We start from the raw sequence: 27,991 nt of genomic DNA, 5'->3' as shown, positions 1-27,991 counted from the left end.
CGAACGAAAGAAAACGGTGGGTGGGGAGGTCTGGCTGCCTCTCTGGGGAGACTCGCAGGAGCCGGCTTGGGGAGGTCGGCCAGGGAGGGTGCTCCCGGTAGAGGCCAGGTGCGCACCAGGTGCTGGGCAGGCCGTCAACGGGACGAGTCTGCAGGTGGCGACTGTCGAGACAACGTCGTGCGGTGGTCGCCGGGCCGGGCCGGGCCGGTGGCAAGGGGAGACCGCATCCGCGCAGGAGAACTCTTTCTGGGGTCGATGGGGAATGTCGGAAATAGGATCGTGGTGACGGCTGCACACTCTGTAACTTCACTGAGAATCACGCAACTGTGCACCTGAAAGGGGTGAACTCCACGGCATGTGGACTCGGGAAGGCGCCTCTTCAACAGCTGCAGAAAGCCCAGCGAGCGGCTTTCCCCACGAGCAGCAGCCGCCCTGTCCGCCGGGTTTGCGCCGGTTGGCCCGGCCGCCGCGGCTTGCGGCCGCAACCCCGGGCACTCATTGGTCGGCCGGCGGGGGGCGGGGCGCGGGGGCGGAACCGGAACCGGCCGCAGCTCGGGGGCGGGGCTTCGCTGGTGGCGGCGGCGGTAGCGGCGGCCGCGGTGGCAGGACCCCGGGCAGCTGCTGCAGCTCGGATCTCATGGTGCGGGGCCGCGGCCAGGCCGCAGGAAGAGCCCGAGGCCCGGGCCGTCCCAGCTGACTGTGCGGGCCCGTGCGGCTCGAAGCTCCGCTCCCGTCGAGCCCCTCCGGGGCGCGGGCCAGCCCGCCATGGGGTCGCTGTTCCGGAGTGAGACCATGTGCCTGGCGCAGCTCTTCCTGCAGTCGGGCACAGCCTACGAGTGCCTCAGCGCCCTGGGCGAGAAGGGCCTGGTCCAGTTCCGAGACGTGAGTGTCTCCCGGGAGACGCGGGCCGCACCTGCCCGCCCGCCGGCCGCTCTCACGTCCCGCCGGCGCTCGGGCCTTCCTGCCGCGAGCTCCCGGAAAGAGGGCGCCCCTGCCCCCGTTTCCCAGGCGGGGAAGCTGAGGCCTCAGCTTACCGGACAGAGCTTCCGCCCAGCGGGGGGCTGGCCCCAGGGTCGCCGGACGTCTGGTCCGCGGCGGCTCAGCCTGGGCTAGTTGGGATCGCCTCCGTGTGGTCTTCATCAACTTGGGCTGGTGCTCGTCAAATGCCTGGGGAGGACAGATCCGATAAAGGCCTCTTGTTGTCCTTTTGGAACTTACGGGGCTGGCGGGGGGGGATATTAAGTAGATAAATGCGTAAACCAGAAAATGTTTGCTATAATGAAAATAAAACGGTGTGGTATGATGGTGATTTGGGTGGGAGGTGCTTTTGAAGAGGTGGTCAAGGAAAGCCTCTCGGAGGAGGTGGTGTTTCGGCCGAGACCCGCGTGGGAAGGTGCTGGCCGTGGGAAGATCTGGGGAAAGAGAGACGGTGGTGGAGGGAACAGGAAGAGTATAGACAGAGCCTGAACTGGGGGTGAGCTGGGGGCAAACTCCTTGAGAAGAGGGGTTTTTGTCTGTTTTCGTCACTGATGTGTAGTGAGGGACATACCATTGTCTAAGGACCAGAAGCACAGTCATTATTTGTTGAACGGGAGCTGTCTACCCAGCGTGTGATAATAAACACTCGCGTCTGTATCCATTTACTTGTTTATTGTTCGTCTCCACCATGGACTGTCAACCTCGCAGGGCAAGGACCTTGCCTGACTTGTTCACTCCTGATTCCCTTAGACTCGTCACCGTGCCTGGCATTTCTTGGCATTAATAGGCATTTGTTGAATGAATGAACAAGGTTTTATTGAGTGCCTGCTATGTTCAGGCATTGTTTTTGGTGCATGGGGACCCAGTGGTGAGCGAGGAAAAGTCCCTGTGTTCCTGGAGCTCACAGTCTGGGAGGAGGCAGAGTAAACACACTGATTATGAGCTATGATAAGTGCTCTGAGGAAAAGAACAGAATGTGAATGGGAGACTATTAAGCAGGACCTAATACTTATGGAATGGAAATTCACTCAGGCAAAGATTTTCTTTCCTGGCCACCACTTTCATTTCTTGGCTGTTTCCCCTTATCTTTCTGAGGGGTCCTTAATTTCAGAAGGGAACAGCCCTCTTCCAGATGTCACATTGGTGATGTTTTGGTTGGCCCCATGAGGCGATTGCGAAGTCTGTGGAGAAACTTGCAGCGCTCCTGGTTCCTGGAGCTACTTGGGTTTCAGCTGATGGCACCCACTCACCAGGCAGGGGCTCCGCTGACCCCTGAGGAGCACCCGAAAGACTCAGGCCACAGATGCAAGTGAAACAGGCTCCTTTCTTTGTAACAGGTGTATTTGTTCCATCCTGTTCGTACTCAAGCCAAGATACTTATCACACTTCAGTCGCAGATTTGAGCAAATGCTCTCATCACGAGGGAGATTCAAGTTTCCTTAAGTGCCATTACATTAGGTCGTAGAGTATACTTAGGATCCTTTCTAATTAAAAGTCAGTGAAAAAAAAAAAGTGCTGTTTGTCTTTTTCCAAAAGGAAAATAAAACTAAGGCTGACTGTCAGCATCCTAGGTGCCAGTGCAGAAAGTGTTGTCACATCTGACGCTTCTGCTGTTTTCTGGAGTTGCTTACTGACTTTGCAGACATCGGTCTTTTCTGGTTCCTTAGGGCTTTTGTTTTAGTAACCCTTGCCAGGGAAAAGGGGCAGGGCGAGGATTTCCGTGGTGACAGCCAGTGAGAAGACTTGGAAAAGAAAGGTCATTCAGCTAACCAGTAGGACTCAGTGCAGGGAAAGTCCTCTCACTTTTGTAACAGTTCTCAGCCTAAGAACAGGTTTGCTCTGTAGTCCTTTAGCTGAAGTGGGTGGACCAGTGGTGTGAATATCAGCACAAACAGCACCAGGTTCCCTCTGTCCGGGTTTTTCTAGGTTAAATATGTCTTAAAATGAATCTGCATTAAAATATACTTTATACTATTAGCCTTGAATTAGGGTGCCTTTGCTGCCCTAAAAAGAAAGCAAAACCTAAATTTTATAAAAGGAACCATGCAACAGAAAAAAAAAAGAAACCCAAACAAACCAGTTAATGTATGTAAGCTAGTGATGGTGGTATATGTCAAATCCAATTATATTTGTATCAGAATTGCCACCGAAATTTACCTCTTTGTAAAGATTCTACTATTTATAGAACCATTATTGTACAGTTAGAGTTAAGTAGTGTTTGATATTGAAGGAAACGAAATTGAGACTGAGAAGTAGTGTCCACGGTCGACAGCATTCGATGCAGAGCTTCCTTTCCAAGTTCTCGGTTCTATGGAAACAGATCGTGTCTGAGTCCTTAGGAACTTGGAAGTGGTTACTTTAAAGTAGTATGGCCTTCAGAAATAAATGAGGTGACAAACAGAAGTGAAATTTGAATTTTTGTCTTTTTTTTCTGGTTAATTCTTTAAAAAAAAAAATTCAAAAAACTGAACAGGAACTGAGCCATTTGGCGTTGACACTTCTCAGATTGAGCAGTTTCATATCAAGTTGTGTCTTAATTGTTTTTTGAGAGCGCCCAGTACCAATGCTGGGTGGAATAAAAGATAAACTTCTTATCCTAAATGGCTTTCAACATGAATGATTACTGTACATTTTGTAAATTATAAAAGTAATATATGTGCATTGTGGGAAATTCTGTACCTAGAAATAAACATTTTAACTTTTTGGCTAATACTGAGCAAACATTTTTCTAATAATATTGTAAAATGTGCATATATGTATGTTTTTGTATAATTGGAATCATATTGAAAATATCTTTTTTTTCCTTTATTTTTCATCATCTGGGAACTTGTTAGACACATTGAAAATATCTTAATCTGTTTTTCACACAAATTATGACTAATCTCCTAATTTTATTAAATATTCTTTTATGATTTTTTTATCGTTTTATGGTTTGTATTGTAAGAAGTAGAGGAAAGAGTATAGTGGACCCCTGTGTACCCATAATGTAAACTCAAGGCTGCTTGTTTTTCCCCCCAACCCGGTGTCCCCTCCCAGACCAGATCATTTTGAAGCAAATCCAACATATATAAATTCTTATTTCAATAAATATCTCTGAAAGATAAGAACTCAAAAACAATAACCATGATACCATTATCATACCTGAAAATTTTAATAAGTTTCTTCCTATAATCAAATGCCTCATCGTGTAAAGCATCCTTTTTAATAAGTGCAGAGTAAGGGCCAGGTGCGGTGGCACAGGCCTGTAAGCCTAGCACTCTGGGAGGCTGAAACACAAGGATGGCTTAAGGTCATTTGTTTGAGACCAGCCTGAGCAAGAGCCAGACCCCATCTCTACAAGAAATAGAAAAATTAGCTGGGCATGGTGGTGCACCCCCTAGTCCCAGCCACTTGGGAGGTGGGATTACAGAGTTGTTGGGGTTACAGACGTGAGCACCGTGCCTGGCTCAAGTGTACAATTTAGTGATTTTTAGAAAGTTTATCAAGTCATGCAACCATCACCACAATCCAGTTTTAGAATATTCCGTGCCCCCAGAAAGATTTCTAATGCTCATTTATAGGTAACCCTCGTTCCTGTCTGCAGCCCCACTCGTGTACTTTCTGCCTCTTGATTTGCCTTTTCTGGACATTCCATATAAATAATCCTATACTATGTGGCCTCTTGTGTCTGGCTTCTTGCCCTTGGAATAATGTTTCTGAAGGTCACCCGTGTTGCTGCGGGTGTTGGGAGTTCCTTTTAATTGCTGAGTAGTATCCATTGGAGGGATATAGAGTATAATTTCCTTAACCAATTTTCTGTTGTTGGATTTTTGGGTTATCATTTTTCTTCTTTCTCTGAGGTTGATGTTCTTATAGATACATTTTTGTCTGTATCAGTATTTTTTCCCTTAGGTTAAATTTCTTCATGGGGTATTGCTGGGCAAAGGACAATTTTCAGGCCTTTTTGGTTGCCAGATTGTTCTCCAGAAAAGTTATGTTAGTTTATGCTCTTATTTAATAGTGTATGAAAGTATATTTCCCCCCTAAATTTTGCCAATATTTAATCTTAATTTTAATTAATTAATTTTTTTGAGACAGAGTCTCACTCTGTCACCCTGGATAGAGTGCAGTGGCGTCATCATAGCTCACTGCAGCCTCAAACTCCTGGGCTCAAGCAATCCTGCCTCAGCCTCTCGAGTAGCTGGGACTACAGGCAGCACCACTGCGCCCGGCTAATTTTTCTATTTTTAGTAGAGATGGGGTCTCGGTCTTGCTCATGCTGGTCTTGAACTCCTGAGCTCAAGTAATCCTCCCACCTCGTCCTCCCAGAATGTTAGGGTTAATTTTTTTAATAAAATATATTTTTAAATTTTAGAAATTTAAAGCAAATTTTTCATCCTCTTCTCAGCTCAACCAGAACGTAAGTTCTTTCCAAAGAAAATTTGTCGGTGAGGTGAAGAGATGTGAAGAACTAGAGCGGATATTGGGTAAGTTTATTTTCCACTGTAGTAAGTTAATATTGATTGATTGATTGACTCTGTCACCCAGGCTGGAGTGCAGTGGTGCAATCATAGCTCATTGCAGCCTCAAACTCCTGGGCTCAAGTGATCCTCCTACCTTGGCCTCCTGAGAATCTGGGACTAAAGGCGCATACCACCGTGCCTGGCTAATTTTTTAAAAAGTTTCCTGTAGAGACAGGATCTCACTATGTTGCTCAGGCTGGTCCTGAACTCCTGCCTGGCCTCAAGTGATCCTCCTGCCTCAGACCCCCAAGGTGCTAAGATTACGGGTGTGAGCCACAGAGCCCGGCCCACCACCATTTTTTTTTTTTTTTTTTTTTTTTGAGACAGAGTCTCACTCTGTTGCCCAGACTAGAGTGAGTGCCGTGGCGTCAGCCTAGCTCACAGCAACCTCAAACTCCTGAGCTCAAGGGATCCTCCTGTCTCAGCCTCCCGAGTAGCTGGGACTACAGGCATGTGCCACCATGCCCGGCTAATTTTCTTTTTTTCTATGTATATTTTTAGCTGTCCATATAATTTCTTTCTATTTTTAGTAGAGATGGGGTCTCGCTCTTGCTCAGGCTGGTCTCGAACTCCTGAGCTCAAATGATCCGCCCACCTCGGCCTCCCAGAGTGCTAGGATTACAGGCGTGACCACCGCGCCCGGCCCCACCACCATTTTTAATGCCTGCGTAATATTTCATTGTATTAACGTGCCTGCTTTTTTTTTAACTGATTCCTTGTAGTCTATTGTAACTTAAAAACATTGTATACATGTTAATATATTACTTAATTTAAAATTATATCGAGGAACAAGGGAGGCAGGATTGATCAATAATAATTTCCTTTTTTTCAGGCCTGCCTTTGCCAATGTGTTAGATCAGTGCTGATTATTAACCATTAAAACTCAGTAGCCCAAGGCTACTTCCTTTATCTCTGAAATCTTTAAGTTTAGTTATTATCGAGTCAAGCCTTGAAGTTCTGACTGAAATGGAGGGGAAAATGACAGACAACAAGCTGAAATTCAAAATTTGCTTTTATAAGGCAGACGATGGGGAGGGAGACCATGACTTGGAATGATTTCTAATAGCTGATAATTAGTGTGGGTTTCATTTTTAAATCGAGGACTTTCAAAATTAACAGAAACTTCCAGTCATCTGAAATCTGTTTCTGTTCATATTGCTTGAGGTCCTAGTTATTTGTGTGGCTTGAGATGTGCCTGTGTTTGCAGGCTGTGTGAGTCATTGGACAGATCGTGTACTTGGAGCGAGGTTTTTAAAGGCAGGGCAAGAGCGATAGCACGTTAGACATGTCTAGGACTTCCTGTCGTTTAAACTGCTTCAAAAAGAACGCAGACTTGAAACAATAAAACAGGAACTCTCAAGTAAATTTAGGTATAAGCCCGGCACGGGGGTGCGCACCTGTAGTCCCTGCTGCTTGGGAGGCTGAGGCGGGCTGATTGCTTGAGCCCAGGAGTTCAAGGCCAGTCTGGGCCACATAGTGAGAGTCTTTCTCTTAAAAAATAAATAAATAAATAAATAACTTTAGGTATAAATTGGTTAAAACAGTTTGCATCTATTTCTAGAAACCTCTTAAACCCCGTGCTTCCCTTGCTATCTTGTGGGTAAGACGTAGTTGCTTTTCTTTTTCTTTTTCTTTTGCTTCCCCTTCTTTTTTCCTTCCCTTCCTGCCTGTCTCCCTCCTAAAAATAGACTAACTGGTAACACTTTTCTGATATTTTATGTCTGGTAATGACCACCAGGTATTGTGACTTTTATCCTAAGGAAAAGGATGTTTCCTGGAATTGAAAATATAAACTAAAGAAAGTGAGTCATTTTGGTTGGTACACTATTAATTTCATGAATCTAGTCTTTAGCTTACGTGGTGAAGCAGTGCAAGCAGTGGTCCTAAGTCACAGCATCCGGGCTAACTGGGGAGTTGCAAGAGAGCCCGGCTTCTGCCCTGGGTGCTTGTGCTGGAAGAGTTATGGTTTTCTTAACGGCCACGCACCTCTTCCTGAGGGCGACTGCAGGGAAAGTCAAGTTGCCGGCTCTTGTGGGGACGATCCTAGGTCTGTCACTTGGGTTATTTCTGCACTTGCAAGTGGGCCCCTGACCTCCGCTTCATTCTACTGATGCAGAGACAGCTGTGACTCAAAAGTTCTTTAACTAAAATTTTAGAAATGGAAAAAATAGGGGGGGAATTTCAGAAAGTGTTTCTCCAGCTTGTTTATTTTGTCACTGCATGCGGGTATCTCTAGGCAGCATTCTTTTGTAGATCTTTGGAAACAAGTTTGCCAAAAGTGACCTGTAGGTCAATTGGAACAAGTAAGAATTTTGTGTATTCAGACAGGACAGGTAGGGATTTAACATGTTTTGACTGATACGTATCATAGTAAGTTTTTGTATCTAATTTGTTTAACTTTCATTTTCACAGTTTATTTAGTGCAGGAAATTAACAGAGCTGATATTCCCCTGCCTGAGGGAGAGACCAGTCCTCCTGCACCACCTCTTAAGCAAGTTCTAGAAATGCAGGTAACTTGCTTCTGAAGAAGCTGTTTGAACCCATTGATCTCAGGGGCTGCTTGTTTATATTGTCTGATGCTTTTCTGTCTTCTCAAAGCCATGGGATAAGAATTAAAGAACAGTATTACGGTTATCCCTCCGTAGTAGATTATCTGTGATAATTTTAATGATAATTCAGTTTTCTCTTACAACGTAAGACATGCACTTCCTCTCCAGGTGGTGGTGAACAGAGGCCAGTGAGCATTGGCCATGAAACCTGGTCCATGGGCTTTTAACGTTTCAGAAAGTTCCTTCTGGGATTACCCAGGCCTTCGCCTGCCTCGCCTGCAGGCCCTTGAGGCTTCAGCCCTGTGCCCTCACCGTCCTCCTAAACTCGCCCTGCCTGCCCCTCTCTGGTTTGTAGAAGGTAGCAGGAAGTCGCTGGGCTGTTTCAGCTGGGCGGCAAACGGAATTCTTCCACCCTGCGCTCCCTGGCTTGTGTGCTGGGGATGCAGCCCTCCCTCTGTGAGGACACTGGCTCGCGGTGTTCATCAGCACTCCACCCCCGTGAATCATCCATTGAGGCTTCAGGCTGATCATTGGATAGTTCATCACCCTGGGAAATAGGCGAGAGCTCTTTATAACTCTTCTAAAACAATTACTGCTGTGTCACCAAGGCCATTCCCCTTGCTGACTGCTCTGTTCATCTGCTCGGAAGTCATGCAACATTTGCTGTATGAATAGACTCCAGGGAGGATTGTACAGTCAGACGGGTGGAAAGCAGTCATCTGGTTTGGCCTGTTTGGTTGGCCACCTATGATATAATCATAAACATACTGATTACTCTTTATAGTTTTTATACGGCAAAGCAGAAGTAACGAATGTAGCAAGTTTAGTGATTTGTTTGAATACAAGTTCTCATTGACTCCATTTGTTTTATAGATTTCTGCTTCTATTGTTTTAATACTTAAGTATTGTTAAGGATGCTTAGTATGTAACTAATTATTAAAGATTTGTTCTGAAGAATTTTTTTTTTTTATTTTTTAATTTTTTTTATTTTTTGAGACAGAGTCTCACTCTGTTGCCCAGGCTAGAGTGAGTGCCGTGGCGTCAGCCTAGCTCACAGCAACCTCAAACTCCTGAGCTCAAGGGATCCTCCTGTCTCAGCCTCCCGAGTACCTGAGACTACAGGCATGCACCACCATGCCCGGCTAATATTTTTCTCTCTAAATATATTTTTTAGCTGTCCATATAATTTCTTTCTATTTTTAGTAGAGGTGGGGTCTTGCTCTTGCTCAGGCTGGTCTCGAACTCCTGAGCTCAAACGATCCACCCACCTCGGCCTCCCGGAGTGCTAGGATGACAGGCGTGAGCCACCGTGCCCGACCTGTTCTCAAGAATTTTTATGCTGAATTGTATGAGAGCAAGTGCATAAACTCAAGCTGACTAGAAAAATACGTTGGAAAAGATTATCTGACCATTTTCTGTGTTGCAAATAAAAGGAAATGTAGACTCGAAAGGAAGATGCTTTGATGTTTGATAGTGGATAAGCGGGCAGAGGAAAACCAGAAGAAATGACAGGACCTGCGGTTAGAGACAAGGGCCAGTCTGGGTCGCTGGAGTCATCATAGCCTCCGGAATGTTTTATATCAGATGTGGCGTGAATGACACAGAAGTTACCTGAATTAATATGAAATGATAAATGATGGTCCCTTAAAATCTTTGCATGTTTTCATACACCTGCCCAACTAACATAAATTCTGGCTTTTTAAAACCTCCAACTGGTTTTGGTGTACTATAAAAAGGTTATTAGAATCACACTTGGAACTAAGTCATACTCTTAACTAACTGCTATTTGTTTTAGGAGCAGTTACAGAAGCTCGAGGTTGAGCTGAGAGAAGTCACCAAGAACAAGGAGAAACTGAGGAAGAACTTGCTGGAACTGATCGAGTACACGCACATGCTGAGAGTGACAAAAACCTTCGTGAAACGCAACGTCGAGGTATCGCACACCTCGTGAGAAAACACATGTTTTTTGTAACAATCCCATTCCCTTAAGCCTGTGGGTTTTGTTATTAATTCATATAGATGTGTTACTGTTTTAAGAGATAAATTGAGATCTTGGCTTTATTTTTCAATTGGATTATATGACATTAAAAAAAGCTTTAAGAGCTTTTCTTGTATTGATTGGTTTTAGCAACAATAGTACTGAATATTTGTAACATGCTTTAGTTTACAGTTGAAAAAAATCTTTTTATGATCATGGGAAAAATTGAACAGTAGAAGTTGAACTCTGAACATTGGGTTTTTCCAAATTGCTGAATAAAGGAAGTAAACATAATCTGTATAAGAATAAAGACTAGTCCGCGCAGTAGTAGTTCACTGAGCTGAGTATAGACAGAAGTCCCTCCTGAAATTAGTTTCACTCGATACAGTAGTTGACCTCGGATAAAGTTATTCTATCTTGGATGAAGGTGATGACTTAAATTGTAACTATTCTTTTATGTAAATATCTTCAAGTGGCTTACAAATAGTGGATGGGGAGATTATCTTTTTTATTTATCAGAGCTGAGTTATATGTCGAAGTTACCTTAAGGCCTTTGCACCCAGATCCAAGTAGTTAGATATGAGGTTCTGTATAAACTTGTTTGGAAATATGACATGAGAAATAAAGTGTCACTTTTAATGAGACACACTGGTTTTATACGTTTCTCTTTCTAGTTTGAACCCACTTACGAAGAATTCCCTCCCTTAGAGAATGATTCTTTGTTGGACTACAGCTGTATGCAGAGGCTGGGAGCAAAACTGGGGTAGGTGACAAGGGCTGGGTGTCACACTTTATACTGCCCTTCCTGTAGAGTGGATGAATGGGGACTGTTTTAAACCTCGTGATTGAATGAAAGGAAGTGAATATTTGTTTGGGAAAACACTGTATTCCTGTACTTGTTAGGCTGAACTACTCAGCTGTGTTGACTTTTGAGCTAAATACAGTGGGCATTTCTTTTTTTGGTATAATGATTTGGAAAGAAACAACATTATATCATTCAGTGTTACTCCTATATGCCTAAGATAGTTGGTCATGGAAGCATCAGTTCCTGTCTGGTAGAAACATAGGGGTTAAACTGAGTTGGTAATTTTTTTTATTAATTATACTTTAAGGGTTTCTTTCTTCTGTTTACTTGAACTAATGGTAACTTCCTCATGTGATTTGTGATAATTCTTTTTTATCATTATGAACTTACATTCTTCAGTTCCTTATCTGAAGGCATTCAGTGGTGTTTGGTTTGAGGGAGTCTTCCTCCAGAGACAATCTGTGTTGACATTTGTCAGGTACCTGGGAGTGCTCTACCAACCTGAATCATTTGCATCGTTCCTCAGCGTGGGATTTTTTGTTGGTTGGTTTGTTTTTTGACTGTGCGAGTAATGTGAATTTAAGCCCTAAGCCTGAGTGAATTTTAACCTGTGGTTATAAATTCTTAGGGAGGACTTCTCTCTCCATCTAGAACCACAACCGAAATAAATAAGTTTACTTGTAGCCCCCTTTGCTGGGGGGATTCTCTTCTGGTCCACCCATTCACTGAAGGTGTAGCCCTTCGAGTGTGAAGAAGTCCCAGCGTGAGGGGGATTCAGTTCTGTCTCGGCACCTTCTCTGGGCCCAGTGCGTGTCTTCTGTCTCTAGTGCTGGCACTAAACTCTAGGCCTCAAGGTACTGGGTTAGTATAATAATCAGGACAGCTAGGAGGCCCTGTTTTCTTTTTGGATTCCAAAAATTTCTCTTTCTTATAAGCTCAGCTGTACATTCAAAAGGATGTTTCAAAACTATTTTATCCAGCATTTGAGATGTTTTGCAGTTGGAGGGCTTTCCATTTTCACCATTTTGCCAGAAATGGAAGTCTTCATCATTCTTTTAATGCAATTTGATAATATTCATTGCTTTCAGTTGACTCAGGTTGGCTTTATTATTTCATAGATTTGTGTCTGGCTTAATTCACCAAGGAAAAGTTGAAGCATTTGAAAAAATGCTGTGGAGAGTCTGCAAAGGGTACACCATCGTGACCTATGCGGAACTGGATGAATCCCTCGAAGACCCTGAAACAGTGAGTAAACGTCACAGTCCCCTTTGAGCAATGACAGACGAACAGCAAAGTTGGAGATACAGTGGGAAGAATGTTTTTCTCCGGAACCATTAAGTTGTTAACCTGATGCCTCATATCTTTGGACACATCCGTGTGTAGTTCCTAAAATCACGGACGTTCTCCCACAGTGCCACAACATGACCCTCAAATCAGGAGAGGAATGTAGATCCATTACTACGTCCTGAGCCTCGGATCCCGTTCAGCTGTCCCCGGTTGTGCCGATACTGTTGCAGCGAAGGATCTAGTTAGCATCACATGTTAGATTTAGTTGTCATGTCACTTCGGTCTTCTTCATTCTGGGACAGTTTCTCAGACTTGCCTTGACTTTCATTTAAAATTGACATTTTAAAATATTAAGGCCGGGCGCGGTGGCTCACGCCTGTAATCCTAGCACTCTGGGAGGCCGAGGTGGGCGGATCGTTTGAGCTCAGGAGTTCGAGACCAGCCAGAGCAAGAGCGAGACCCCACCTCTACTAAAAATAGAAAGAAATTATATGGACAGCTAAAAATGTATATAGAAAAAATTAGCCGGGCATGGTGGCACATGCCTGTAGTCCCAGCTACTCGGGAGGCTGAGACAGGAGGATCACTTGAGCTCAGGAGTCTGAGGTTGCTGTGAGCTAGGCTGACGCCACGGCACTCACTCTAGCCTGGGCAACAGAGTGAGACTCTGTCTCAAAAAAAAAAAATAAAATAAAATAAAATAAAATATTACAGACCAGTGTTTTTTGTAGAATGTCCCTCAATTTGGATCTATCAGATGTTTTCTCCCGATTAGGTTCAGGTCATGTGTCTTTGGCAAGAGTGTCACTGAAGCGAGGCTGCGTTCTTCTCACTGCATCCTTCAGATGCCACCTGGTGTCATTTGTCCCATTACTGGTAATGGTCACTCTGATCACTTGAGTAAGGCAGAAGCCTTGGGTTTCTCCACTGTGAAGTTACTCTTTTTTCTTTGTAATTAAGAAGTGTTTTGGGAGAAGTGCTTTGCAACTGTAAATATCTCATCCTTCTTCAGATTTTTCAGCTTTTTCATTTATTTCCTGTTTTATTCAGTGGGTTGTATTGTCTTACCATATTCCTCATTTTTATATTCAAATTCTCCTAGATTTGGCCAGTTGGAGCCCGTTCAAACTGGCTTTTGTATCCGTTTTACCACGTTCCCATCATTTTTTGAGCACTCCTTGCTTTGTTGTATAATAGAATGTCCAGATTCATCTTGTAATTCCCCTTGCACAACTCTGGAATCTACCATTTCTCCCAGAAGCTCGTTCTTTTTAGTGGAGATCTTGGTATTTCAAAGCGAAGATGTGGTCTCCGAGTGCCCATTGTTACTGAGGTGTCGCTGTTCCCTGCTCGCTCAGAGAGGGCGCTAGGACGCACTTACGCACCCACATTTACAGCTTGTACTCTTCCCCTCCCGCCCTCTGTGTCCGTCCTGCACACGCCCCGCAGCTCTAGGGCTGAGCTGTTCAGGAGGGAAAGCGGAGGGGCAGGGGAAACGCGGAGCCATAGTCACCGTTTTAAATCTCTGTGTGTTTTTAGCCTTCATAGTAAAAATAACTGTTATTCCAAATGAGGATGAACTGATCTACTACAGGTAGAAGAGGAGCTTGGGCTTCTTGATTTTCAGAAAAGAGTTCATATTTCCCTTCTAGATTGGCCTCAGGAATTTTGGCTGCAAGATTTATATATATCCATAATGATTTTGACACATCAAGAAGAATTTGGCTGTGAAATGATCTTCAGAAGGCTCAGCCTGCGTGACCATCACGCTGGGAAACCTCCTCAGTTACCTGTTCATTAACCATGCACCTATAAGATTTTCTACTTTTTTTTTTTTGAGACAGGGTCTTGCTCTGTTGCTGGGGCCGGAGTGCGGTGGCTTCTGCAACACACACATTTGCTTAGGCACATCACTGCCACCTTGTGCTCAGGAACACCGGACAGCACTTCAGCATTGCGCCTGGGGACATTTTAAATGGTGAAATCACCAACAGAAAGCACAACAATGTGAAAAACACGGCACTAAATGGACCGTGTGTAACAGGACACGTGTCTGCAGTCTCACAGCTGAGACGAAAAGGCAGAGTTTCACCTTGCTGGACCTCACCTGGAAACGTGGGCACTGGGTCCCTGAAAGGTTTTGCTGCTCTGCACATGCCCGTGAAAGTGCTACGTGTATTGATTTTGGGGTTATTTTAGCAAGTAGGAGAATTTGCGGTTACGGAGTCTGCAGATGAGGATTGACTATATTTACTGAATGAATGAAAGAACTATTTGACAGTATTTGAGCTGCCAAAGTTCTAGAAGTTATACACACAGAAGTAATACTTATCCTTATTTATTCTTTGTAGGGAGAAGTCATAAAATGGTATGTGTTTTTAATATCCTTTTGGGGAGAACAGATTGGCTACAAGGTTAAGAAGATATGTGATTGGTAAGAAAAAGAAACATTTCATTTCATTTATTTTTTTATATTTAATAACCTCTGATTTTCCTTTATTATCCCTCTGTAGTCAAAGAGAAACAGGCTGAGTGCAAAGGCTGCTAGTTTTGTTACGATTTCCTTGCAGTGATACCTTCTTAAACAATTTGTCATCTCTCTTGCCGGTGCATTACTCAGGTGGCCCCTGAGTAAACGGTGGCATGTGTGTGTGTGGCTTGTGTTTGTTTTTGTGTTTTAAACCTGTCTAATGATTCCCAGCCCAAGGATATTGTTGGATTTCAGAAGGCTGGACTTGGGGATGAGCTGCCGGGCGTCACTGAGGGCAGGGTGTGAATGTGGATCCGAGAGCGAGTTTGCTCAGTTTCTTTGGTTCAGCAGGTGTCTGCTGAGCGTCTGTGTGCGAGGCCTGACCACGGGCACGTGCCCCTGTGTGCACCTGTCTCTCCCAGAGGGCTGCGGGAGATGACAGATGCACGCCACGTCCTCCTCTGTCTTCCAGTTACCACTGCCACGTGTACCCGTATCCACACACGGCCGAGGAGCGGGAGGAGATCCAGGAGGGGCTGAACACTCGCATCCAAGACCTGTACACTGTGAGTGAGGCCGGCACCGCGCCTCCCTCCCGAGGGATGCACGGCCTTTGCAAACCCACTTGCTTTTCTGATACGGGTGATTTTGGATGGGGACAAACCCAGACGTTCCAGAGAGATTGCAGCGTCGCTTCCCTCCCTCCGCGTGGGAGTTTTATTTTAGCAGCCTGGGTGGTAACCATGGGGTTTTTAAGAAGGATTCTCTGGTCATCTTTGGTATGTTGGATTGTAGTTCTTGATCACCAAAGGCAAGAAGGCCCCGTGTGAAATGGCGGCATTGTTTTACCTGTACGCTCTACATTCCCGCTTGTGCTCTCAGTGGGGGTTCCTGGCGGCAGGGCGCGACGCAGACTGACTCACTTACGCAGAAGGGGATTTCTTGGCGGGATGGGACGGGATGGGCATTGGTGGCTCACAGGGCTGACGGGGACTGGGCCAAGCCCGGGAGTGGGTAGGGACCCAGGGGCCATCGCGCTGCCACAGTGACGATGACGTCTAACCACCTCCTGTGTCCGTGGCGTCATGTTCTCTGGAGGTGACTTCCCGAAAGGGGACATATGCTTGGCTGAGCTTAGATTTCCCGCCCACCTCCAGGTGGTGCTGGGGGCGGGGAGGGAGAGACAGGTGCCTGGAATGCTCCTCCGTCAACGGGGAGAAATTCGCCTAAAGGAAGTCGGGTGCCAGGCGGACAAAAGCCAAAGCCCTCGGCCACCTGCGAGCCCCGCGCCTTCTCCCCCAGGTGCTCCACAAGACCGAGGACTATTTACGGCAAGTGCTGTGTAAAGCTGCCGAGTCCGTCTACACCCGCGTCATCCAGGTGAAGAAAATGAAAGCCATTTACCACATGCTGAACATGTGCAGCATCGACGTGACTAACAAGTGCCTCATCGCCGAGGTCTGGTGTCCCGAGGCCGATCTGCACGAGCTGCGCCGGGCGCTGGAGGAGGGCTCGGTAAGCTGCCTCCTCCCCCGCCGCGTCTGAGAGACTGCGGACCCCACGCGCTCAGAGAGTTAAAGGAAATGGGAATTTCATCGAGTAAGGAGCTGGTCTTTGGAGGGGGTGTGGGTGTGCATACAGTTTCAATTACTCTTTCCAATAAGTAGTGCGTTCACGTGGTTTAAAAGGAAAAAGAAGTGTCAAAAAGCATGAAAGACACAGTGAGGTGGCTTTACCCACATGGCCTCTTGTGTCCATTTCCTCCACTCAAAGATAACCATCGTTTTGGCGCTGTTACATGTTTGAGTTTCGTAATCGTAGACAAGCAGACATGAGCAGATATTCTTTTCTTCACAAAAGGCGTGCTATTCATACTATCATTTTCACTTAATAAAACTTCCCTTTTTTTTTTAAATAACTATTTAACATTCTGTTATGTGCACGTGCCATGGTTTATTTGACTAGTTCCCTGGTCATTTAGGTAGTTTCCAATGTTAAATGCCACTGCAGGGTGTGACCTGGACCTAGAGTGTTTCCTGCGTGCACAAGTCTGTCTGTGAGGCAGGTTCCCCGAAGTGCAACTGCTGGATTAATTTGGATAGATACTGCCAGTAGTTTTTTTTCTTGGATAGTAATTTTTTCCTCTTTTTCTCTTTTTGTGTGACAGAGAGAGAGTGGTGCTACAATCCCCTCATTTATGAACGTAATCCCAACGAAGGAAACACCCCCGACTCTGATCCGCACCAACAAGTTCACCGAGGGCTTTCAGAACATCGTGGACGCCTACGGCGTCGGGAGCTACAGGGAAGTGAACCCAGGTTGGAAATGCTTGCATTTCACGTGGCATTGCTGCGTCTCCTCGCTCTGAGAACGTAAAAGATGTTTGGAAAAATGGGCTTTCTGCTACTTTTTGTCACCTTGTTTAGTGTGATGTTTTCAGTTTAACCTCACAGTTCTACCCTAGCAATTCTAGAGACAGTCAGGATCGTCACGTGTCACTGGTTAAGTCAGGAGTTCTGTACTGTATTCGCCGTGAGCCTGAAGTCTCTTTCCCTTTCCTTCCCCGCAGCTCTGTTCACCATCATCACCTTCCCGTTTCTGTTTGCCGTGATGTTCGGGGACTTCGGACACGGCTTTGTGATGTTCTTATTTGCCCTCTTGCTGGTGTTAAATGAAAACCACCCCAGACTAAACCAGTCTCAGGAGGTAAAAATATAACCACTCCAGCTCGTTATTTCCGGTTGGGCAGCATTGGCAGTGACCACAAGAGAGATGCTATTAGCTGTCACCTGTCGGCCGTGGCTGCGCTGCGTGAGAGCTGGGGGCTGTCACCTCCAGCTGCCGGGACTGTGTGGCGTGGGGCTGTTTTCTGAGAAGCCCTGAGGGGGCGGCTGAGCGTGCGCCAGACTGGTGCCGGCCCGTGAGCACGTCCCCCAGTGACCATTTCTTGCCGTCGCACTTTGCTCCCTGCAGATCATGAGAATGTTCTTCCACGGGCGCTACATCCTGCTGCTCATGGGGCTGTTCTCCGTGTACACCGGCCTCATCTACAACGACTGCTTCTCCAAGTCCGTGAACCTGTTCGGCTCCGGGTGGAACGTGTCTGCCATGTTCAGCTCCAGCCACGCCCCCGCAGAGCACAAGAAAATGGTGCTTTGGAAGTAAGTGTCCTGTCGTCTGGGGTACAAAAAGTGTTTTTCCGGGATTCCTTCCCCCTCCCCGCAGTAAGCCGCCTCGCTCTGCTTCTGTTACAGCGACAGCACCGTGAGGCACAGCAGGGTTTTGCAGTTGGATCCCAGTGTCCCTGGGGTGTTCCGAGGCCCTTATCCTCTCGGCATTGATCCTGTGAGTGCGCTGCCCTGCCCTTGTCACTTTGCTCTGGGGTGGCCCTGAGTTTCAGTGCCAGAAGGTTCTCTAGAAGTTTGAGCAGGGTTCCCATGTGCTTGTGCGCGGGGGAGGGTGCTGCCTGGGGACTAACATAGCAAGCAGGAGCGTCGCGCTCTGCGTTTGGGAAGCCGAGGTCTGTGCCCGACCACGAGAAGTCTGCAGAGAGATGGGCTGCATTCTGGCCTCTTTCCTGACCTGTTTTCCTCTAGTGAAAACTGACACTTCAGTAGCCCTGTTTCTTAGATTGCTTCTTTGTATGTGTGAATTATTTTTTTACCCACTGATCTAAAAGAAACATTTTTTTCTGTCCTAATAGGCCCTGTTTCCCTTTTTCTAATCCACCCAGGGTGGGGACCGTAGGAATTAATTTTCAGGCAGGAAGAGGAACAGTCAATGATCAGGGACCCGGGGTGGGGACCCTGGGGGTCAGGGCTGCCTTGGGGAGCTCAGCATGGCCCGGGGTTCCACTCTGGCGCACCGGCTGCCTGCAGCTCCGATCAGCCACTGGCTGCACTTCTGCTTTAATTTTTTTCACAGTTAAACTTTACTACAAAATATGCATACAAGAGAGTGTATAGCACATGCGTGTAAACATGTTATAACACACGTACTTGTGTGTCCCCCACCATATGACACACCAAGAGGAGCTGTAACCCAGGACTCGAGAGTGCCCCGGGCCTTCCCTGCGGGTGCCAGCGCAAACCTTGGGCTCTGTGAACTTCGTGTGACTCTTGCTCTTGCTTTTCTATTTGGTATTGCTGCCTCGGCACATGGCCCTAAATGCTGTGTTGTTCCATCTGGCATCCTTTGAGCTTTATATTGAGAAAATTGTTTTTTAACTGTCTGTGGCTCTGGTTTAAAAACAATCAATGGTTCTCAGATTGAAAGCATCAAGAGAAAAGTCTGAGTATTTCTTTTTAAAATTTGGAGCTGCCTCAATTTAAGACAGGAACTTTCTTGAGTGTCACCTGTTCAAGGAAGTTAAAAGATTTTTTGTTTTGTTTTGTTTGGTCTTTAGATTTGGAACTTGGCCACAAATCGCCTCACTTTTCTAAACTCTTTCAAAATGAAAATGTCTGTGATCTTAGGAATTATTCACATGACTTTTGGAGTCATTCTGGGAATATTTAACCACTTGTAAGTATAGATTTTTTTTAAAGCAATATTTATGAACCAAGTTTGGTATTTCTTAAACTTTGCTTCTTAGTGGTAGACTATTTATTGGTTAAAGAGCAGCCAATATGATAGTGTACTGCCTTATAGAATTGTGTTTTGATTATTTACATTTTTTGCAGTTTAAGTGATTCATTCAGCAAATATTTATTGAGCGCATAGTATGTGACAAGTGCTGTTCTAGGGATCAGGGATTCAGCAGTGAGGGAGACAGAAAAAAGTTTTTGGCCTCATGGAGCTTACATTCAGGTGGCAGAGACATGCAACACATAAATTCATAATATATTTCCAGAAGTGATTTTTGTCATATTCCTTTTTTATTTTACAAATAAGAAAGCTTTTTGTTTTCATTTTATCAGAGCTAGTCTATTAACCTTAAGAGATTATATCAATTTTCTCTAACTAGACCTGTTCATTCTCATCTCTAAACATAATTTGTATAATTTAATGTTATAGCTTTAAATCTTAATATAACTGGAAACTTGGAAAACTTATACAATTTAAGATGAGGCATTTTGGAGCTGGAGTCACTAAAAATTTGTAGCTTTGCTTTGAGGAAACAAATGTTTCCGAATAAAAGAATCAAGGAAGAAAGTGTGAGTGGGGTTTGACACATTGGTGGTTTTGCTGTCCTTGTATCTTTGTCTTTGTGGATGCGTCTGGAACACGAGTCCAGGTCATCACAAGACAGATGCTGTTGTACTGAAATTGGCTGTATGTTTTTTAGTCACAAAGGATTCGAGAGTAATCGACTCTTTACTTTTTAACTTAGGCTGATCTCGTTCACGCGTTGACTGGTTCCTTCTTTTTTCTAGGCATTTCCGGAAGAAGTTCAATATCTACTTGGTTTCCATCCCAGAACTTCTCTTCATGCTCTGCATCTTTGGATACCTTATATTTATGATTGTCTATAAGTGGCTGGTTTTTTCAGCAGAGACCTCCAGAGTTGCTCCTAGCATTCTGATTGAATTTATCAACATGTTTTTATTCCCAGCCAGTGAAGTAAATGGGCTCTACCCAGGGCAGGTAAGTAGCCTTTTCCACCCTCGTGAACTCAGCAGAAGTTTCCCGAGAGCCTCTCATCTGGTCAGCAGAGCGAGTGCAGGTGACTTCCGCAGGCCTCCCAGGGGCCCCGGGAGCGTCCTGTTTCTGTGCGTTGTCACCAGGGGATGCGGGTGAGGCTCTGGGCAGGCTGGCTGACGGCACTTGCGGCCACTCAGTAGCTGTGACAGCTGTGGGGAAGGAGATGCATTGCCGGGGGGCTCCTGCCGGCTGCCCACTGCCCAGTTCAGAGTGGGCACCTGGGCCACAGCACACGGGCCCTCTCGGAAAATGGCTTTTCTACAGCTGTGCGTTCGTGTGATGTCACAGTGTGGGCTTCAGGGCTGACTGCTCCACGCGGAGTTTCAGCTCTGTCACTTCCTCGAGATGGAACTTTGAGCAGATTATTTAACTTCCCGGTGCCCCAGTTTCCTCTTCTGTAAAATGGGATTAAAAACAGGAGCCAGTTCACACGGTAGAGCTAATATGTCCAAAGTGTTTTAAAGATTTCTTGGCACGTACCAGCTGTTCCACACAACAAAAAACCAGAACCCAGGATATAAAAAAGTATTCTGCTTGTGTTTGCACCTTTCCACCTACGGCATCTCTGGAAATGAGTAGCTGGAGTTTGAGTCTCTGTAGAATTTTCCTAAAATTTCCTTACTGGCCTAAAACAAAGTAATCCGTTACCACTGTATCGTTAGTGTTGTTCACCAGTTCTAGAATGCAGCCGTGTGTCTGGAAGAAGAAAACAGCCCCCTGGCAGATAGAATTCGGCCCACCCGCGCTTAGCGTTCCCGGCCCGGGACGCTCTGTTCGATGTCCGCCAGTTTGTTCGAGCGCTGCTGACGCCGTCGGCGCCTCTGCATTTCGGTCGCTCTTCTCCCCTTCTGCACCGACAGGAGCACGTCCAGAGAGTGTTGCTGGTCGTCACGGCGTTGTCTGTCCCTGTCCTCTTCCTGGGAAAGCCGCTCTTTCTGTTATGGCTCCACAACGGGCGCAGCTGCTTTGGGGTGAGCCGGGTAAGTGTGAGCTCGGGTGCGTGTTTGTGAGTCGTGAGTGGCGTCTGCCTGTAGCTGTTGCAGGACTGGTGGAACAGCCGCCTCTCACGGGGCCCCAGGCCAAACTGCGTCATTCACAACGCTGGTGTCGCCAGGCCCGCAGAAGCCGGGTGACAGCCCGCTGCGTCCTGGGCGCGTGGAGACGGGCCCCCGTGCTGAACAGCAAGCCTGTCAGAGGTTTAACCCAGCCCTTCAGTCCAGCTTGGCACGATTAAAAAGTTTTTTTCTATGTTCTTACCTCTTAATTTTTTTTTAAAGTGTTTTTATTGAAATAATATAACTAGTTTACAGAAAATGTGGAAAATATAGAAAATAGTGTCCTTATGTTCCAGCACCCAGTTATAACCAGTTGCCATTTGTTGAATTTTTTTCTAGACCATTCTCCTGTATGTCTAGTATCACATTTTCTTTCTTTTTTAAAAAAATGGTAATGTAGAGCTTACCATTTTAACCACTTTTAAGTGTACAATTCAGTGGCATTAAGGACATTCATAATGTGTAACCATCACCACCCTCCATCTCTAGAACTTTTTCATCTTGCAGAGCTGAAACTGTGTCCCAGTGAAACCCTAACTCCCTGTTCCTTTCTCCTCCCAGCCCCTGGTCCCCGCCATTCCACTTTCTGTCTCTGTCTGACTAGCTGCCTCGCACAGGTAGAATCGTGCGGTGTTTGTCCTTTCGTGTCTAGCTTCTTTCACTTGGCGTACCGCCCTTAAAGTTCGTCTGTGTTGTTGGATGTGTCAAAATTCCCTTCTCTTGCGAGGCTGGATAATCTTGTGTTGTATGGACGCACCACGTCGTGTTCAGTCACCCGTCCGCCGATGGACACTCGCATTGTTTGCACTCCTGGCTGTTGTGGATAGCGCTGCTGTGAACACGGGTGTAAAATGTCCCTTCAGGTCTCGTTCTTTTGGGTGTATACCCAGAAGTGGGATTGCTGGATCGTATGGTGATTCTACGTTTAATCTTTGACGAATGGCCATGCTGTTTTCCAAAGTGGCTGCACCATTTTACATTCCTACCAACAATGCGAGAGGTTTCTAATTTCTCCACATCCTCGCCAACACTTACTATTTTATGTTTTTTTGGTAACAGCTATCCTAATGGGTATGAAGTGCTTATTTTCTTTTAAGAACTTTTTTTTATTCCCAAAGAGCTGAATCATTCAGAGAAACAAAGGGGCTGTATAACTTTGGTTTTGTCACGACCGAGAAGCGTTAAAGGCACTGACTGTGTATTCTTTTGGTTGGTAGAGTGGCTACACGCTTGTGAGGAAAGATAGTGAGGAAGAAGTTTCTTTGCTGGGAAACCAAGACATAGAAGAGGGACATAACCAAATGGAAGACGGATGTAGAGAGATGACATGTGAAGAGGTAATCTTTCCAGTTGCTATTGATAAACTTAGATAAGTGATCAAGCTTCTGTAGAGATAATTGTCATGATAACAATGATAATTACAATGTAAAAATACAAAACAAAACGACACTTATGCAAAGCTTTCCAAGTGCTGTTTTGGTCATACAGTTGGTGTCATAATGCAAGAGTTTGGGTTGTCATTTTGTTGTTTCACTTTTACAATGGGATTCATACTGTCACCACTGCAAGTTATGATCGCAGTGACTTAAGGTGCCATGAACGTTGCTCTCCAAAGGTTCCTGTATCAGAACTTTCTATATATAAATATATATATATATATATATTTTTTTTTTTTTTTTTTTTTTTTTTTTGACAGAAGGTCTCACTCTGTTGCCCAGGCTCAAGTGCAGTGGTATCATCACAGCTCACAGCAACCTCAAACTCCTGGGCTCAAGCCATCCCCCTGCCTCAGCCTCACAAGTGGCGGGGACTGTAGGCATGTGCCACCACACCTGGCTAATTTTTCTGTTTTTTGTAGAGACGGGGTCTCGCTCTTGCTCAGGCTGGTCTCAAACTCCTGAGCTCAGGCGATCCTCCCGCCTTGACCTGCCAGAGTGCTAGGATTACAGGCGTGAGCTGCTGCTCCCAGCCCAGAACTTTCTGCAGTTAGAAGAGACCCAGTTTACTCCGATTTCAAAGGGAAATCTATTGGCTCATGTCGGGACAGAAGTAGAGTTGGTTTCAGGATGATTACAGTTCCTGAATCTCCAAGTCTAAAAGGCCTTGGTTGTTTTCTTTTTCTTTGTAAGTTTGCTCTGTATTCTGAAGCTAGTTGGCCCCATGATGTCAGAACCGTGGCCACAGGTAGCCCTGGGCTTATTTTTTTCAGTCTTTCAGTCAGAGAGGAAAGTATTCCTACCTCTCATGACTAGTACGGAAAATGCCACGGAGATACCAGGATTGGCCTGGCTGGGGCCACCTGCCATCCCTGGACCAGTGACTGGTCTCAGTCTGCCGGGGCTGCCGTAACCAAATACCACAGACTGGGTGGCTTAATCAACAGAAACGTGTCTCTCACCGTTCTGGAGGCTGCAAGCCCAGCAGCAAGACGCTCGCAGGGTTGGTTTCTCCTGAGGCCTCTGTCCTTGGCTTGCAGACAGCTGCCCTCTCACCGTGGCCTCACGTGGCCCTTCCTCTGTGTGTCTGCGCCCTGGTTTCCTGCTGGGCCAGCCTCGCCCCCCTGGTCTCATTTAACCTCCTTAAAGGTCCTGTCTCCAAACACAGTCACACTGGGGTTAGGGCTTCAACATGCAGATTTTGGGGACATAATTCAGTCTATCACAGCTGGGGCGAGGGCTGGGCACAAGGCTGGACAGAGGAAGCAGTAGTCCCCAGAGACGGGAGGTGCTGTCCTGGGTGGGCAGACCGCAGAGCATGTCCTCCACGAGCGCCCTTCCTTTCTTGGGGACCTTATTTTGGCCATTTAGTGAGGACCAAACAAAATTTCTTATAGTTAATGTTTTATAGTTATGTAATTTAGTGTTTTAATTTGAGACAATTAATAATTGGGCTTATAGGACCACAGAAAAACAGAAAGCAGAACTGGAAAGAGCATTGGAATCTTCTTGCTGGCATTTTGCAGCCTTTTCACTAGTTTTCCCTTCTTGCCTCTGCATTTAGGGTTCTCTTGTCTTTAAGCTAGCTGAGGCACTAGTGGCCTTCACCCTTGTTGGTGAGTAGCCATTTGATCCTTCGATGTGTAATATTCAGACCAGCTCCAGAGCCCCACTGGGCCGCCTAAGGGTGTTGGCACCCTGGGCTGTGGCAAGCCCACCTCCTCTAGTCCGGCCCCTCCGTTTGCACAGGGAAACTGAGGCTAGAGGTGGAAGGGGGCTGGTGAGGGTGGGGAGTCTGGTGGAGCTGGGAGCAGAACTCAGTCTTGGGCTTCCTGTTCCTCACCCTCTGGGTGTTCTCGCCAGCATTCCGGAAGGCAGTTCTTCCCCTGTGATCCTGAAGGTGGGACATACTTAACCTGTGGGAGTGTGGGTGTGACACAGTGAGTCTAACACATGTGTGATCTCTCTCAGTTCAATTTTGGAGAAATACTCATGACCCAAGTCATCCACTCCATCGAGTACTGTCTTGGCTGCATCTCCAACACCGCGTCCTACCTGAGGCTCTGGGCGCTCAGTCTGGCGCACGCACGTAAGTTCCGGCTCAGACCTGTCCCCAGACTCCGTGTTGAGACACCCGTGGCGCCACAGTGAGCTCATGGGAGACCCCGTGGGGTAGTTTAAGTTTTTGAGGGAAACATGGCACTGTCTTTCAGTCACTGTGCGAACTCGTGCCGTTAGCGGGCGAGTGCCCAGGCCTCCTGGCCGTTTCTTTTGGGGGTGCTGAGAAAATGGCCCCCGAGATGCGAGGGGCATTGAGGCCGAGAAGGCCTGGGAACCTCTGGCATAAACACGTTCAGTCTCCACTGTTACTGTTACTGTTTTTGTTATTACTGATAGTTTATTCGGTCCTGCCTTACTAAGTGTCAATATTTGTTAGTATTTATTTTAAGCAAGTCCTGAAACGGAGCCGGTTAACAGTGTTGACTGCAGGCATTCCTCCCTCTGCATGGTCCGATGATGCACGCATTCTAGTTTCCACGTTGAGTTAAATACCCCCTGTTCTCCAGCAGCAGGGTCCGAATCTGTCACCACCGTCTGCTGTCTGAGCACAAAGCACACACTTAGCCGCTGGGTGTTTAGTCCACAGACCACGTGCATCGCACGCTTGCCATGGGGACAGGTGGCCAGTCACCACCCTTCTTTCAGACGTTGGCGTTTGGTGACTGCGTCGGCTATTTGCTTCACACGCGGACAGCAGAGCGCGTGGCGGTGTTGCCTTCTTGTCCCCCGGCAAAGCCATTGGATACTTTACAAAAATGGCCACCCGAAAGAGAGGGTGGGCCAACAGAGACGAAAGCGCAGCAAAGACACCAAAAGTGACAACACTGGAAGTTCCAGTAGAGCCTCAGTGGGGCGGTGGAACGGCGGCCGGGGGGGTTCAGGGACCCCGCGCCCGCGGCCGGGGCTCTGGTGCGGGCGAGCCGCCGACCTGCGCGAGGGCGCGGGCGGTGAGGACGCCCACGGCCCGGGGGGGCGCCCGGAGACGGTCCAGACGCCGAAGGCGCGAAGGCGCAGTGCTGGGACGGATCAAACTTAGGGAAGACAGGGCAGAACAGACCCTGGCTCCGAAGCGGGTCGCCCGGCTTGCCCAGTTGCACGGCAAGCGGCTCGGGAGTGCTGTCCAAACCGCCCGCCAAAGGGAACACTGCTCAGGGCTTCGAATGTTTTAAAGACAGAGTTACTGGTTTTTTATTTCCCTATAACCAATGATAAGAGAGTTTCATGCTTTGACAGAAACCTTAAGGGCCACAGAACAATCGTAGTTTCCCCCTTGGCTGATGGACAGGGGTGCTCTGGACGGGTTTGCTTGCGCGGTGGCTGTCGCGCCCCTGCACTACCGCGCGGGGCCACCGCTGCCGGGACTGGTGAAAAATGCCAGACCAGAGGGTTTTTTTTAAAATTACAGTGATATTTTTATAAGCGTAGCGGAAGGTCTGGGATTTATGGCCCCGCAGGGAGGGGCCCCTGTGCCCCCCCCCCCCCCCCCCCGTTTTGCAGAGGCGGCGACGGAGTCCAGGGAGGGCCGGTGCTCTCCTCGGGGTCGCCCAGCCGGTCTGCCAGGGGCAGGGCCGGGCCTGCAGGTCTGTCGCCCGCTGCGGGGGCGGCGCTGCCCCGGCCCGGTCTGGGCCGAGATCTCCCGCTGGCAGGAGGGCCTCCGGTTTTTCCGGAATGCCACGTCTTCCTCAGTGTTGACGCCAGTTAAGGAACCGGGTAACTTTTCCACGAGAAGCAGGTTCCGTACGTGATCCACACGCGTGTACGTTAGTTTACGGGGTGGCGGCTCGGAGCTGCACGTAGCGAGGTGAGCCCCGCGGATTCCTTTGCAGAGCTGTCCGACGTGCTGTGGGCCATGCTGATGCGCGTGGGCCTTCGCGTGGACACGACCTACGGGGTCCTGCTGCTGCTCCCGGTGATCGCTCTCTTTGCAGTGTTGACAATTTTCATCCTTTTGATCATGGAAGGGCTTTCTGCGTTTCTTCACGCCATACGCCTCCACTGGTGAGTTTGAGATTCAGCCTTGGGACTGTTATCTAAAACAATATAACCCTCCCCCCCTAAACATGCAGAACCCCCCCCCCCCCCAAAATCTAATGCTTGACGTAGGCTAGTTCCTCCCTTCCTGCCTTTGGGATCTGTATTCAGATCTTCCGAGTTAAAGTTGTATTTTGTTTCTGAACTGTTAGCACTGTTGATGCTTGCGAGTTTTTGCTTACAGAATCCTTAAGATGTTTTATACTCTTATGTGACTTTGGGTCTGACAGATTGCTTTATCTTACTGTAAAACACTTATGTACTTTTGCTTTATAGTGTATATCAAATTAATTCTCTGTGCATCCAGTTTTCTCAGTGGGAGAGAGAGGTTCTAGTTACTCGTGCATGTGCCTTCTGTGTGTCTGGCAGTGTGACAAGGGGGCAGGAGGCATCAGTGAAAGTTCCCGTTACACACTGGGACAGCCAACCTGGGGGCGGGAGGTGTTCATCTAAATAAAAATATTTGTGCTAAGAGCATGTGATGGCACGAAGCAATTCTAGCACAGTAATTTTTTTTTAACATATAAGTGTTTTAAAAAACAGGAATGTTATTTCACAATCTTCCGTTAATACGTGAATTTTTTTTTTTTAGGGTAGAATTTCAGAACAAATTCTATGTTGGTGCGGGCACCAAATTTGTTCCTTTCTCATTCAGTCTGCTTTCATCGAAGTTCAATAAGGACGACGGTGTGGCATGATCATCCTGCTGTACCCAGCCCGCTTTCAAGTTGATGGAGAAGTATCATGTTGTAGAATTTCACTTACGTCAAACTTGTGATAGGAAAAATTCCGTCTTCATTGATTGCCTTATGATATAGCCAAATAATTCTGTAAGATATACCTCTTCCTCATATGTTAAATATTTTGTATAGTTTATCAATTTTGGGCATATAAATTTCTTTTGGTTTTTATGATGAGTGAATATAAGTTCATGCCAACTGTTATGTTAAAGTTGTTTTTTAAAATACAGGATTGGGGGAGAGAAGCCAATTTTGGATGGCTAATTAAAAAATGGTCTTAGATACTTGATTTCTTTAAACTTTATTAAAAAAACAAAGTTATTCTATCACCTGAAGTTGTCAGATAATATTTTCCAACTGCTGAGTAAGCATGGTTTTTAAAAACATTTAATGACGGATTATCAAAAGATTCACATTTATTCTGCTTGATTAAAAAAAATATGCAAATGTTTTTTA

General features: G+C 46.5%; 1 protein-coding gene across 1 annotated transcript; it reads left to right on the top strand.

Moving 5' to 3' along the window:
- Positions 1–599: 599 nt before the first annotated feature.
- On the top strand, positions 600–27,899 carry ATP6V0A2 (ATPase H+ transporting V0 subunit a2). The gene is made up of 20 exons (XM_069497206.1): positions 600–882; positions 5,366–5,444; positions 7,893–7,990; positions 9,825–9,962; positions 10,682–10,770; positions 11,931–12,057; positions 14,451–14,533; positions 15,042–15,135; positions 15,872–16,084; positions 16,737–16,887; positions 17,139–17,275; positions 17,543–17,730; positions 17,824–17,914; positions 18,975–19,093; positions 19,945–20,155; positions 21,073–21,192; positions 22,485–22,604; positions 24,675–24,792; positions 26,591–26,762; positions 27,388–27,899. Exons 1-20 carry the CDS (start codon positions 766–768, stop codon positions 27,491–27,493), a joined length of 2,571 nt encoding a protein of 856 aa, XP_069353307.1. The 5' UTR covers positions 600–765; the 3' UTR covers positions 27,494–27,899.
- Positions 27,900–27,991: the final 92 nt, after the last annotated feature.

The sequence above is a fragment of the Eulemur rufifrons genome, chromosome 21, assembly GCF_041146395.1.
Source record: "Eulemur rufifrons isolate Redbay chromosome 21, OSU_ERuf_1, whole genome shotgun sequence".
NCBI lineage: Eukaryota > Metazoa > Chordata > Mammalia > Primates > Lemuridae > Eulemur > Eulemur rufifrons.
This window is presented reverse-complemented; position numbering and strand designations above follow the sequence as displayed.